Below are 13,504 nucleotides of genomic sequence, written 5' to 3'. Positions count from 1 at the left end.
AGTCTGATGCTCCCTGTTCCTTCTCAGAGGCATGTGTGTGCACAAGTACATGATCTCAGGAGCACTCTACTCAAACCCTTTTCTGTTCTCCAGTACCCAGCCTTCAAACTGTTTCTTGGGAGAGCTCTTGCCTTGCGTTTTTCTCCAGGCTACAGCCAGTGACCCAACAATAACTAGACATTTTCCCTGGACTGCTTCCTAGAGAACTGGCATTTATCTTCCCCTTCTACTTTCACAGGCTCTTACTGAAACAGTTGTGTTTAGCTAAGGGATATCCACACATTAAAAAAAGCCTTCAGTATAGAAGTATAGAGCACTGCTACAGGTATCGATGCAAATCATCAGTACATGCCAGCACAAATTCACCAGGGGTATCGTCTGAGCTGTAGAATTCTACTTTCAAAGGCATCATCATCTATTTCTAGTAGCTGAGTAGATGATCTGAGGAGCAATCCAGTTCCTGCTTATCTCCTACAAGAAAAAGGAATTCTCTGGATGGTTTACAAGCAATGAATGTCAGAAAGGCCAAAATTGTGCTCCCAGCAACAGTTGATAAGTGCAGTTAGAAGCATAAATGCAAGAAAGCACCACTTCCACATTAGCTTTCTAGCCTAAATAACATGATGCCCCACATCTGAAGACCGTATTTGTTAGACTCAGTCCCACTGCTCTACAAAACCTACCTGTCCATGCATAGTGTTTGCATTCAGATACTTCGACGGATGGTCTGTTCCTAGGATGACAGCATCCCATTGAGACAGGCCAGGCCACAGTGCGAGCTCTGAAGAGATTAGTCAGTGCTAAGCAAACGTGGGGCCTGGGGGAGCTGAGCAGCAGGTCTGGGCTTTTTTGATTGCTATGGAGTAACTGAAAGGCTCAAATGCTTCAGACAAGCATTCTGGGGAATGACCGACATTAGAGCATCTACGCCGCCCAAGGATTTCCTCCTCATTCTGAGCCTTCCCTCGCACCTTGCGGTTTCCCTCAGCAATGCCTTACCCAAACAATTAACCTGCAGGTCCTTTGTCTGCGCACGCCCCAAGGCCTTCAGGAAGAGACCACACAGCCTCTCCTCGAAGTGTGCTGAGAGCCGCTCTGTGCCAACAGGAGAGGAGTACAGCTTGCCATACAGGTAGCAGACAGCAGCCTTTATAGCTTCATTTGGGTATGTCAAGCCCATCAGCATGTGATCCACTAAATTACCTAGCATGAGGAACAGAAACAGCAAACATTCACACCAATGAACTGACTTTTTAAAAGCACCAAACTATTTCCCTTGAAAACTTACAAAAGCCCACTGAACAGACCAGTGTGTGCGGATTAATGAATGCCACAATTAGGTGATGTGCTCACCACCACCCATCCTGAGCAGAGACACAGAAATAAATGGCTAGAGAAGCTGGCTCTTCATCATGTGAAGATCCATCATCACAGCTACTTCCACAAACAGCTAAACTTGCTCACCAGACCCCCAGGGGTTGGACCAAGGAAAGAAAAACTAAATGTATGTTGTCTGTGAGGCAGACCCACAAGCCCCAGTTCAGAGAGACTGTTTTTTTAGCCAGGCTGGCTAACAGCACAACAAGAAGCCTGCTGTGAAGGTACTGACCTGCAACCCAGGAGGCCCGAATGCCACTCTGACTTCTGGACAGGCTTTTTGTGTGACCTTAATGAATTCACATGGGGGACGAGAGGGTGCATGTATGCATATGTGTATTAGGGCTGTGACCACTACCCTTCAGTGGGACGTGGCACGTTACTCACCGTGCTTTACCACCAGTATATCAGCAAAGCCTGGGATGGCATCTGCCAGCTTGCCCAAGAGAGCGAATGTGGGCAGGCTGCCTCTCATGGTAGTTGCTTTGCACAGCTGTAGGGGAGACAGAGAAATGAAGTGTTTGACTGGTGAGGATACGGTCCAAAGGTAGAAATGCACACAAACCAGCAAGCTCACTTCGATGCATAATGCTCCAGAACGGGATCTTTTCCTAAGCTGGGTCCTCTCCACCGCTTAGGATAAACCACAGGAAAACCCTGACCACACCACTAAGTCTCCAAAATGTCTTTTAATTATTCCAAGAAATTTTGTTTTTTCCTTCTTTTCCTCTCTCTCCCCTCCAACTCTTACATGAGCAGATGAAACAGCTGAACTTCTCACTTTCACTATTTCCAATTTTTTTTTTTACCTCGTAGGGCCATCATAAACTTAGGATTGAAGAGAGCAAGAGCCCACAGCACAGGTTGGGCAAGCTTCTCATATCTCTGAAATGGTGAGGGAAAAAAAGAAGAATCTGGGGAAGCCACACAGCTTCAGAAGAGCATCCTGAAGCTATATGGCTGCATGGTGTCACGGGAGCAATAGGAAAACTCCAGGGTAGACACCAACACTGCCAAAATCACAGCAGGGGAGTTGGCACTAAGACATCCCACCGCAGCACAGGCTGCATCCCAGTGCAGTAGCTGCAGTCTTGCAGGGCCACTCATTCCCATCTCCTCAAGCTCTGAAAGACTGAAAGGAAGGGCAAGGAATTCATCTTCACTAACCTCTTTTTGGCTTTCATCCAAAACACAGCATAAGTACTGTTCTGACTTCAGCTCCACTACAAGCCGCACCAGAACTAGGCAGAAGAAACAGGATCAGTAATTCACACCCAAGAGCACTCACAATCCATCTTCCACGGGGCTTTAGCAGAGCAGCAAGTAGAGAGCTTAGAAATTAAACGAGCACGGAGGTGCTGAGAGAGCAGGGTAACATCGACATTCCCAGTGCTATTACTTCTGATAGCCCAGTCCGAGCTCCCCACAGCAACATTACAGCAGTCCTGCTCTAGCTACACTACAAACCGCGCGTGGAAATGAACTGCAAGCAACAAACTGAGCATCAGAACACTGAGTAAACATAAGGAACCAGGAAGGGAAGGAAACAAAGCCCTAGCTTAAAAGCGTAAAAAAATTCTGGTAATTGAATAAAACAGGCTTTCTACAGTATGAAAATTGGCCTTTAAAAACATATTTTTTCCAGAGAAGATATCAGAACTGAAACTGCTGAGTAACCTTAGGTGCAGACTGAGAGCTCCTCCTCCAGCTGCTCCTGTTCCTGAGCTCCTGTCCTTATCTATAACAACGGCCTTTCCTCCTCACTGCAGTCAGCCCATACACCTTGCCAGGAAGCAAGGTCCCTGTCACCTTTGTGGTACTGTTCACCTTCTCAGCCCCTAGTAAAGGCTGTTATTCTTGGTTCACTGCAACTTTAAGAACTCTGTCTGCTCTGTCCTAATAGAGGAATCAACATGAAACTATGTTTACCAGGTGCGGGCTGCACATCACCTGGTGTTTCCCTAAAAAAATCACAAAGGAGTTGCCTGATGCTGGCAGGCTGCCCCTGACTCCACACACACACCCATGGAATGGTTTCAGGAAGCAAAGTCCCTCTCCTGATACTTTTAGAACCTGGACACCTGCATATTCAGCAGATAAAGTCTTGACAATACTCGCCTTACTGAGACCCTGTGCAGAACATTGTTTCGTAGGATTTGATAAGGCTGTTTTGGATGTATCTTGCTGTCATGGCACAACTCATTTGAAAAACACACTCTTTTGATTAGTATTCTAGGAAAGCATCATTTAAAAAAATACCAAAGACTTCTAGGTCCACAATTTCTTGGTATATCCAGGGCAATACTGGAAGTTTATCTAGGAGACCTACTTTAGCTAAAGAGCTACAGAGCTCAGCAGAGGCATATCTTGAGATGGGTGATGTACAGATGGTTTAGTGGCCCTTTCCTGTCCTGAACTCTCAAAATTCCTAAAAACTTTCAGGAGTTCTTACGGATACGGTTCTTAGGGACAAGATTCTTAAGGACATGGTTTAGTGCTAGAGTTAGGTTATAGTTGAACTCGATTCTGAGGCTCTCTTCCAACCAAAACAATTCTATGGTTATATGATTGTTTTAGTCAGGTAACACTAAGCTAAAATTCCTGTGTTTGAGACTGTCCATCTCTCAACAGACTAGTAATCTGACAGAAAGACTTCTCACCTTTTCAACACCATTTCAAGCAACTGCCTGAGAACTGAAATCCCTCTGAAAGGAGCTGGTCATGCTTCCTTTCATCTTTCATGGCTGGACAGGAGGAAATCATTGCATTGCTAAGATCACTGGACTCAGCAGAGATGCCCAAGGTTAATTGGACTGCAGAGATTCCTTTGTCAGCCTTGCAGGCATTTCCTTCAGATTTCAAATGAAGGGCTGCTCACAAACAGAAATCTGCAGCCTGTACAGCTAAATCTCAAATACCCTCCGTCCTGGGCAGACAGCAGTAGAGCCCAAAGTTCACTGAAGCCAACAGGAAAATTCCCATTTGCTTTGAGACTTCAGTCAGGTCCAAAGATGAGGCTTTGTTTACCACTGATACCCATCTGACACTAAATTCATAGCACACACAGAGAGAAATGCTAAATATTTCTATCTACTTGCACTCCCCCGTCCCCAAACATTGGAAGAGCTTGTCACTGTTGTACTGATAGAAAATTGATGCTTTTTCCTAATTCAAGCTGTGTAGAAGTCGTGCATCTCACTATTATGAGACAAGACAGACTCCCCTTCACAAACTGTCAGTAATCAAGACATGGCATCTGCCTCTCACCTTCTACAAATAGGTCCAGGGCACCACTGTCTTCCACAGTATGCAACATCCCTAAAAGATGAACAACAATCAGTCATGGAACTCATTCCTGCTTCTAATGCCTTCTAGTAAAAAGAACTGTACCTTTTTTTTTTTTTTTCCCCAGAACTGTTGTGTTTTACCCGCTCCATGTGAGACCAGCCTGACTTTGTCAGAAGAAGGTGGATACTCTGAGGGAATATCGCAAAAGACACCTCCATAAACAGGACACACAGACTTGAGGGTACTCAGTTCTCTTGCGTATTTTTTATGTACTTTGTAGTTGAAGTCAATGGCTTCACATATGTAATTAAATACGTAACTGCTACCATCACAACATCTCACTGCGTGTATCCAATATCACACATCTGAATTACAACACTCTAGAATTACAGAAGTTAGAGACCAGCTAACTGTCCTACCTCCCATTCATACCAGTTACCATGAATTGTCCCTCCACAGTATTGAAAATCCCGAGACTAAATTTAAACAGCAGGTTTCAAGCACATGGAAACTATTCCAACATTAAATTGAACCTGAAGGCTCCACTTCTCAAGTCATTTGCACAAGCAGAGTATAAGATTGGATGTATGAAGATAAGCCACTCTCTCACTCTACTACACCACAGCAGAAGAGAAACTGCACCTCCCAGCTCCTTCCAACTTCAGGTGCCTACAGCATCAGGCACCTGGTTCAGTCCCCCACATCCACCACACCAAACCACTTTTTCCAACATACCAAATCAAATTACCTCCCCTTCGGAGATTCCATAACCTCTCATAAATTTGACCAACTAAAGCAATGTCATGAGACTATGAGACTGCAGCTGAAGAAAGCACATCTTTCCTACCTGATCTGCCCAATCCTCAGTAACTTCCTCACCCTTTGGAAAAGATCTGCATGCAGTATTAGTAAACATTGCAATATTAGCTGCACGAAATTTGGCCTTACCAGAAATTCACCATCTCTTCAGCCTCTTTCTTCTGTCTATGCTTATTCTAATATTCTCTCTCCAAAAAAATTAGTATATTTTCCTGAATTTACTATTAATATTTCCTCCACAGCATTGCTCAAACCTTTGGTTGCCCCTCTTACACTCTTGGACTAAATGATCCTTAGTTCGTTCAAGCTCTATCCAAAATGTACATTTTGTTATTTGTACCCCCAAGCTTAGACTGGGATTCCAACTGCTCTAGCAGTTACACCAAGTATAGTAAAATCTCAAAGCTGTCCCAAAACCATTCAATTGTGCAGTTTCTTAAAGAGGGAGACAAAATTATTAGTTAAAAACAGACAAGAGCATTGAAATGCAAGCACAGCTCCCCTGTCTTCTGGGATATTTTGTGTTAGGGTCATACATCGTAGGAGTGAACTGGCCATAAGCACCACTCCTTCCACATCTGTATAGGGTTATGTACACAAACAGCACTCAATAAAAATTTGTGTGATGGAGAGAACTAAACATGCACAAAGTTCTGTTTCTAACAAAGCTGCTTCCAAAATATGCGCAACACTGTGCTGGGAAATCAACTGGGAAAACACTATTTGAATTATTCAGTGTGTCAAGGCAGGGGAAGGGGCTTGTAAGTCACTTTCCCCCAAAGAGTAAGAATTATCTGTGATGTGCAAATGAGATAATGGAATTAAAGGAATCCAGTATATTTGCTCTTTGAAGGCACTCACATTCATACCCTCCACCTTTCTTCCTCCTGCCTTACTGTTCCCTCATTTAGATCATTATACCTTCTCCATTAAGATTTCAGATGTTCCAAAGACCTTTTCCACAGCACTGCTACGCAAACAGAAACCAGTAAGAAATGTTCAAGATCGCAGAGTCTGTTACTGGAAAGGCACTTCCCGACATCCCACTGAACACTATTTCACCGTGAGGCTGACCCACCAGGAGGAAGAAGGTATTACAGTCCTGTGGCTACAGAGATTTCTACAAATGTAAAGTGACTGTGTGAAAAAAACCCACTAAGTAGATCTGTATTTTGCACTTTTGAAATTAAATCACGCAACATCTTTTTAAACTCACACTTTCATTTCCGTATGTATCTTGGTATAATGCCATAGTTCAGAAAGATGAGAAATCACTGAGGCATGGGACCAGAATGGAGAGCATTGTGGGTGTGTCAGGCACCTCCTGTTCTCCAGAAAGACTTTAAAGATATGTCAAGATACTTTGGAAAATTGCAAGAGCTTTATGAACATGCTAATCCTGCTCCTTGGGAAATAAGGAAATTAATTAACATATTCTAAATCAAACGAGAGGCAGTTTTCCACCGGGAGTAATAACACACCTAACGCAGAACGGAGGAAGCATGGAACTTGGCATTTCAATATTCTTTTGCTTTTGTGTGTTCCAAACGTGGAGAAGCTTCACGTTTATACATCCATTGAAACACAAGGCAGCTGCCTTCTCCCTGCTGCTGTCCCAGGCCACAGCAGCGCTCTTACCAAAGAGAGTTCCTATCAAATGACTGCAGACCCTCTCGTCTGGTGCCAGCAGCTGGACGACTGGCAGCGCCTGCCAGGCCAGGGCATCGTGGAGGCGGGAGAGGACGTGCTTCTTGCGCACCAGCTACGGGGCAGAGACAGGAACCCGTTAGTGAGCGCCCAGGCCCGAGCCACCCCGCTGCTCCCGCCGCCCTGGGGGGGACAGCGCTGCCAGGGCCCGGCAGCCCAGGCCACGCAGCGGGCCAAGTGCCAGGATACACCCAGTCAGCCCCAAACTCAGCGCAGGAGAGGGGGCAGCCATGGCAGTGGGGTGGGAACCCCTGAGGGGTGGGGACGGCTGAGGGGGCCGCAGTGCCAGTTGTGAGAGGCCACGACTCCTTGCCCGGCCGGCAGAGGCCCGCTCTGCCCGGCCCCGGCCCGGGACGGAGAACGGGCGTCCGGCGGGGCGGGCGCTGCCCACCGAGGCGCTGCCGTCGCGCAGGGTCTCCACAGCGCAGGCCAGGCAGAGCGACGGCCGCAGCGGCAGCGCCCAGCGGGGCCCGTGTCCGCCGCAGGGCCGCGCGTCCCCCGCCGCCATCGCCCGACCGCCACTGCGCATGCGCGGGGCCGGCAGCCGGCGGGCGCCGTGTCCGCCGCCGTGCCCTCCGCGCCGCTCCGGGGCCGGCAGCCGGCGGGCGCCGTGTCCGCGGCCGTGCCCTCCGCGCCGCTCCGGGGCCGGCAGCCGGCGGGCGCCGTGTCCGCGGCCGTGCCCTCCGCGCCGCTCCGGGGCCGGCAGCCGGCGGGCGCCGTGTCCCCCCCGCCCCTGCGCCTTCCCGCGGGCTGCCGGGCGGAAAAGGACATGGGGGTGCTGGTCGACAGCCGGCTGAACCTGAGCCAGCGGTGTGCCCAGGTGGCCGAAAAGGCCAACAGCATCCTGGCTGGTGTCAGAAACAGTGTGGCCAGCAGGGCCAGGGTGGCGATCATCCCCCTGTACTCGGCACTGGTGGGGCCGCACCGCAAATACTGCGTTCAGTTTTGAAAGACACAGAGGAGCTGGAGCGAGTTCAGAGAAGGGCAATGAGGCTGCATATGGACCCTCTTTGTAATCCCATTCAGTACCACGCATGACATACAGATTTCCGTTCAAGCAACTTAGTGTCATTTTAGAAAGTAAGTCCGGGCAGGCATGGCAGAGAGATGCCAGAAGTGTGGATACTTGTCTTTCCATTCTGATATAAGCCTATCCCAATGACATGCAATTTCACATCAAGATTGTGCTTCACAGGGATACATACTATGATGCTACTGATGCAAAGAAGGTTTATTGAAGCAGGCTTAATGCTACTTAGTAATCTACATTAGGAAATATGTCCCATTCTTGTAGCTGCGAAGTCCGCTAAGCTAATGAATAGGGAAGGAAATTGAAGGGGAAGATACTAGGGCATTAGTTTATTTACTATGTGACTTAGAACGCGAAGTCATGGCACTCTGTTAAGGGTTGTGTAAATAAATAGACCCCTGGTGAGGGGTCTAGAGAACAAGTCCTATGAGGAGCGGCTGAGGGAACTGGGGCTGTTCAGCCTGGAGAAAAGGAGGCTGAGGGGAGACCTGATCGCTGTGTACAACTGCCTGAAAGGAGGTTGGAGCATGGAGGGTGTTGGTCTCTTCTCCCAAGTAGCAAGTGATAGAACAAGAATAAATGGCCTCAAGTTGTGCTAGGAGAGGTTTAGATTGGATATTAGGAAAAATTTCACAGGAAGGGTTGTCAGGCGTTGGAACAGGCTGCCCAGGGAAGTGGTTGAGTCACCATTCCTGAAGGTGTTTAAAAGACGTATAGATGAGGTTCTTAGGGACATGGTTTAGTGCCAGCGTTAGGTTAATGACTGGACTTGAACTTGAGGGTGTCTTCCAACCAAAATGATTCTATGCTCTTATAGGGCCCTGCCACAGGTGACCCCCACCAGCACAGCCCGGTCAGGTAGGAACGATGCTCCCCACGAGGTGCCACTGTGCGGCGTGAGCGCCATGGGGAGCAGGAAGCGGCCCCGACGTGCTGAGCTGGGCTCGGCAGAGGAGAAAGAAACAACCGGGTGGTGTTTCTCGGTGACCCTGCGGTCCCGTTCTGTGTCACAGCGCGCATTGCTGCGGCGCCCGAGCACAGGTAACACTGTATGGCTCCCCTCTGCGCCCCGGAGAAACCGCCCTGCGCTGCCACCGCCGCCTCTACGAGGCACAGAACAGCCCAAACGGAGCGCCCGCCCCGCCACGCCGCCACGCCCCGCCACGCCGCCACGCCCCGCCACGCCGCCACGCCCCGCCACGCCGCCACGCCCCGCCACGCCGCCACGCCCCGCCACGCCGCCACGCCCCGCCACGCCGCCACGCCCCGCCGCCCGGCACCACGCGGGGGCGGAGCCTCCGCCCCGGGCCCCGCCCCGGGCTCGTGGCCGCCCGACTTCCGGCGGCGGCACGGCGCAGGAGCGTTCCCGCCTCTTCCCGCTCCGCGCACTCGGGCCCACCGGAGCCACCGGGCCGCGCCGCCAGCCCAGGCCGCGGCCATGGTGAGTGGGGCCGGGTGCCCACCTTCCCCTCAGGGGCCGCCGCGCCGGGAGCCCTGGGGTGTGGGGACGCTGCCTCCCTGGCGGCTGCGGAGCAGGCAGCACGTGGAGGCCGGGCGCCGCGGGCGGGTGTGGGTCGCCCTGTGGGCGCGCTGCCCCGCAGGGGGATGCCCGGGGGGGCTGGCGGTCCCGGGGGCACCTAGTGACGAAGGAGCCGCTCTCCCGGCCCGGCTCCGTGTCCCAGCCCGGCTGTACTCCGGGGGAGCGGGAGCATGTGCTCGGCTGGCGGGAGAGCGGCTGGGGCCGGGCTGTAGCTGCGTGCGCGGGCGGGCGGCAGAGCAGCACGGCCTGGGGCCGGCCGCCCCTGCGCTGGCTGCAGCCATGGGAGCTGAAGGAGTTGCCGTTCTGCCAGTGCCGGTCCATGATGCTGCTTGTGACTTCGTTGCTGTTCCACTACCCCATTGATGTTAATGTTTGGAAGCTGCTTGTGACTTGCAGAAATAAACCTGATATGTGCTCTGCTCGGGGTTTCTTTAAAATTCATGTCTGAGCTCGTTAATTTGCTGCTGGCAGGAGGTTGTTCCTTGTGGACTGAAACACTTCATTTTGTATAGTATCCCTGGTAGTAAATGCCTGAAGACTGACCTGTAAGTTCAGTGCTGCTAGTTTGTAGGATCTAAATTGGTTGTGTGAGCAGAGATACTGCCTGCTTTGAATATGAGGAGAATCCCTAATTACAGTTAAAATGCAGTGGGATTTTTAGCGTATGTGTGGAGCAACTGAGAATGGCAAGGTGACTCCAGTAGTCAGTGTAAGTGGTGGACATGATGCCTCCTTTGCTCCTGTGGTAATGTTCTTTACTTTTTCCTTTCTCTAGAGTGAGGCAGAAGTGAACCCCAAAGCTTACCCCCTGGCTGATGCACAGCTCACCAAAACGCTACTGGATCTTGTGCAGCAATCCTGCAACTATAAGCAGCTACGCAAGGGAGCCAATGAAGGTGAGACCTGTGTGTTATGAAGCATGCTAGAAGTCATAGCAAGGATTTTGTGAGAAGCTGTGGCTAGAAATTGTCTAGCGCCGGGCCACTAATGTTACATCGATCTGGATATTGTGTCTCCCTCCTCCTCGCCTACTGAAGCAATATTCAGGGACAGAACTAAGCTGTAATCTTTTCAACATTCTGTTAGATGCCCAAACTGTGTTTCTGGTACATGTCCTGTAATAATGCATACTTTAGCAGTGTGGCACTGGGATTACCAGATGCCTAGCCAGTTTAGAATCATAAAGATTTGGGTTTGAGGGGACCTCTGGAGGTCTCTAGTGTAGCCTTCTCAAAGAGTGGCTCCCTTCACAGATGAAACAGGTTGCTTGGGATTTTGCCTAGTCAAACTTTAAAAAAAACATCCCTAAGGATAGAAGCTCCACAATCTCTCAGGATCCATGTCCCGTGGCTTAAACCCCTCTCAAGGGCGGGGGGAAAGAAGAGAAAATTCTAGCATGTTCCCAGAATCTCCCTGCGGCAGGAGTCAGTCTGCAACTTGTCCTTCTTCATGTGTGCTCATAGGACAGTCTGACTCCACCTTTTGTGCAATCCCCTTGACAGCAGCCACATGCCCCACAGTCCCACTTCGGCCCTTGCTTCTCCAGGCTAAAAAAACCCAGTTTCCTCCCTCTCCCCTCATCCATGGAGCACCCCAGCCTCCCCACCGTCAGCAGCCCTGCGCTGGCCTTGTTCCCTTGTGATTTCTCTGCTGTGCTCGAGGGCAGAGCTGGGCTCATAGCCCAGGTACAGCCCTGGGACTAACTCCCTCCTTGGCCCTAGAGCTGCCGTTTTCCTTTGGCCTGTCCTCATGTTGCCACCAGATCTCCATCTTGCTCATGCCAATTTCAACATCTCCTAATGTTGCTTTTCATGAGATGTGCTTTGCAGAGGGACCTAGATTTACTCTTTTATTTTACAGCCACCAAAACACTGAACCGAGGGATAGCAGAGTTCATTGTGATGGCAGCAGATGCAGAGCCCTTGGAGATCATCCTGCACCTCCCTCTTCTCTGCGAGGATAAGAACGTACCTTACGTGTTTGTGCGCTCCAAGCAAGCCCTGGGCAGGGCGTGTGGTGTTTCCCGGCCTGTCATCGCCTGCTCCATCACCATCAAGGAGGGATCACAGCTAAAGCCTCAGATCCAATCTGTCCAGCAAGCTATAGAAAGACTGTTGGTCTAAATGCCTGTGCGTTTAAGTGTGTGTGGAATAGGGAAGTTGAAGTCAGGGGGAATTAATGTCTAGCTTCAGTTGGGATTATAGTTTTGATATCAGTGTTTAATTTCAAAACACCATATTTTTGTTTAATAATGACTTAATTCTTAGTGTTTGTGCCCCTCTTCCCCTTCTTTTCTATTTTTCCACTCCAACACATTAATTCTCATTTGTATTACTTCTTGAAAAGTGGTTGTACAACTGTATTTCCTCTTTGATGTTTAAAGGAAAGGAAAAAAAAGTCCCCCTTTATCTCCATGTTTGCCTTCTCAGGGTTTTTTTAACCCACCCAGTAGCTTCCTCTGCATTGCAGTGTTTCTGCTAAGCTTTGGCCTCTAACAGGTGTTGCGCTGTGTTTCCAAATGATTTACTCTACTGAAGATCAGGCATGTCAGTTCACCACACAGCGTGTGTGTGCAGACTGCTGGAGTTGTTGCTTTCAGTGATGGAGCAGCGTAGACCCCATACAGGGCAGGCAGCAGCAACTGTGTAGCAACGGAAGGAGCCAAGATCAGTACATGCAGCACAACCCTTTTTCTTCTTGAAACCAGACAGACTTCTGTATGAGGTGCACGGGGAGCAGAAATATTATGGCAATGTACAGGGGGAAATATCTCGGTTATTTTTAAATACTTTTTAAGAAAAATAAAATGGCTGACAAAGCTAAATTTAACTGTCATTCCCTTGCAGAAGCATTTGCAATTAACTGAAGTGTTCATACCTGTAAAGCTAAACTGCTCAGATTGCCTAAAAGCTATCGTGTAGTAGTTCATACTCCTTCAGTTTTCTCTGTGTGGACTGTATTGATGAGCTTGGACTTCCTATGGTATTTAAATACAAAACACATGGTAGAGAGCAGCTTGCTGTGGCCGACGAGGACCCTACAGATCTCCTGCTTTTAGGGAAGCTGCTGTGCTGTAGTCACCTGACTAAACTCTAAGTCATGGCCAAGGCAGGAGCAAGTAATTTTCCAGGTAAAACAACTTGTGTCTCAAGAAGACAATGTTAGATAATCTCATGTTCTAGAAAAAGCATGAAGTACCACCAGCATTCTGGATTAGCCTTGGTTTTATGAAGCCACCTTTAGTTAAATGCATATTGTATAATAAATCCACTTACTCCTCTGAGTAGAAGAGTGTAAATCTCTGTTGGAATGGGTCGTATCAAACCTGTCTTCTATTGCAGGATGCCAAAGCAAAGCTAGCGTGGAAAGACCAATAGGTACAGCACCAGAAGGGAAAATAAGTTCTCTTGTAATGCTTCCACAGAAGCACTAACTTCATACATTTAGTAAGTGCATCCCAAGCAGATGAAATCAGCTCAAGAAAGACTGAATACAAATTGTGTCTGTATATTTTTGTAAATGGTTGATAACTAATATCCTTGCTGAGGTGAACTTAATGCAAAGGTTTTGGAGTCCTTCCAGTTGTATGACGTTTAGAAAAGCTGTTCCCTTCTACTGATGCTGACAGTTGAGCTAGTTGGATTTAAAACCACAGCTTTGCGAAGGACTTGCCCTATTGTACCATGCCAAGGCAGCTGATATAAGGAGCAGAAATAAAGGATTCTTGAGCAAGCAAAACTGAG

At 49.1% G+C, this 13,504-nt stretch overlaps 2 protein-coding genes across 2 annotated transcripts in view; one reads left to right on the top strand and one right to left on the bottom strand.

Moving 5' to 3' along the window:
• Positions 1 to 7,720, bottom strand: part of LOC135988545 (coiled-coil domain-containing protein 134-like) — a 47,570-nt gene extending 39,850 nt beyond the window's left edge. The window contains exons 1-6 of the mRNA XM_065634602.1: positions 7,583 to 7,720; positions 7,123 to 7,246; positions 4,645 to 4,695; positions 2,545 to 2,618; positions 1,765 to 1,870; positions 1,000 to 1,203 (exon numbers count right to left, since the gene is read on the bottom strand). Of these exons, the coding sequence (XP_065490674.1) occupies positions 1,000 to 1,203; positions 1,765 to 1,870; positions 2,545 to 2,618; positions 4,645 to 4,695; positions 7,123 to 7,246; positions 7,583 to 7,720 (697 nt within the window). The remainder of the gene's footprint in view (positions 1 to 999; positions 1,204 to 1,764; positions 1,871 to 2,544; positions 2,619 to 4,644; positions 4,696 to 7,122; positions 7,247 to 7,582) is intronic.
• Positions 7,721 to 9,521: 1,801 nt separating this feature from the next.
• SNU13 (small nuclear ribonucleoprotein 13) lies at positions 9,522 to 13,044 on the top strand. The gene is made up of 3 exons (XM_065650316.1): positions 9,522 to 9,662; positions 10,537 to 10,657; positions 11,622 to 13,044. The coding sequence occupies exons 1-3, from the start codon at positions 9,660 to 9,662 to the stop codon at positions 11,882 to 11,884; spliced, it is 387 nt and encodes a 128-aa protein (XP_065506388.1). The 5' UTR covers positions 9,522 to 9,659; the 3' UTR covers positions 11,885 to 13,044.
• Positions 13,045 to 13,504: the final 460 nt, after the last annotated feature.

Source organism: Caloenas nicobarica, chromosome 1 (genome assembly GCF_036013445.1).
Source record: "Caloenas nicobarica isolate bCalNic1 chromosome 1, bCalNic1.hap1, whole genome shotgun sequence".
Lineage (NCBI taxonomy): Eukaryota > Metazoa > Chordata > Aves > Columbiformes > Columbidae > Caloenas > Caloenas nicobarica.
Note: the sequence above shows the minus strand (reverse complement) of the source record. Positions and strands in the feature narration are given on the sequence as shown.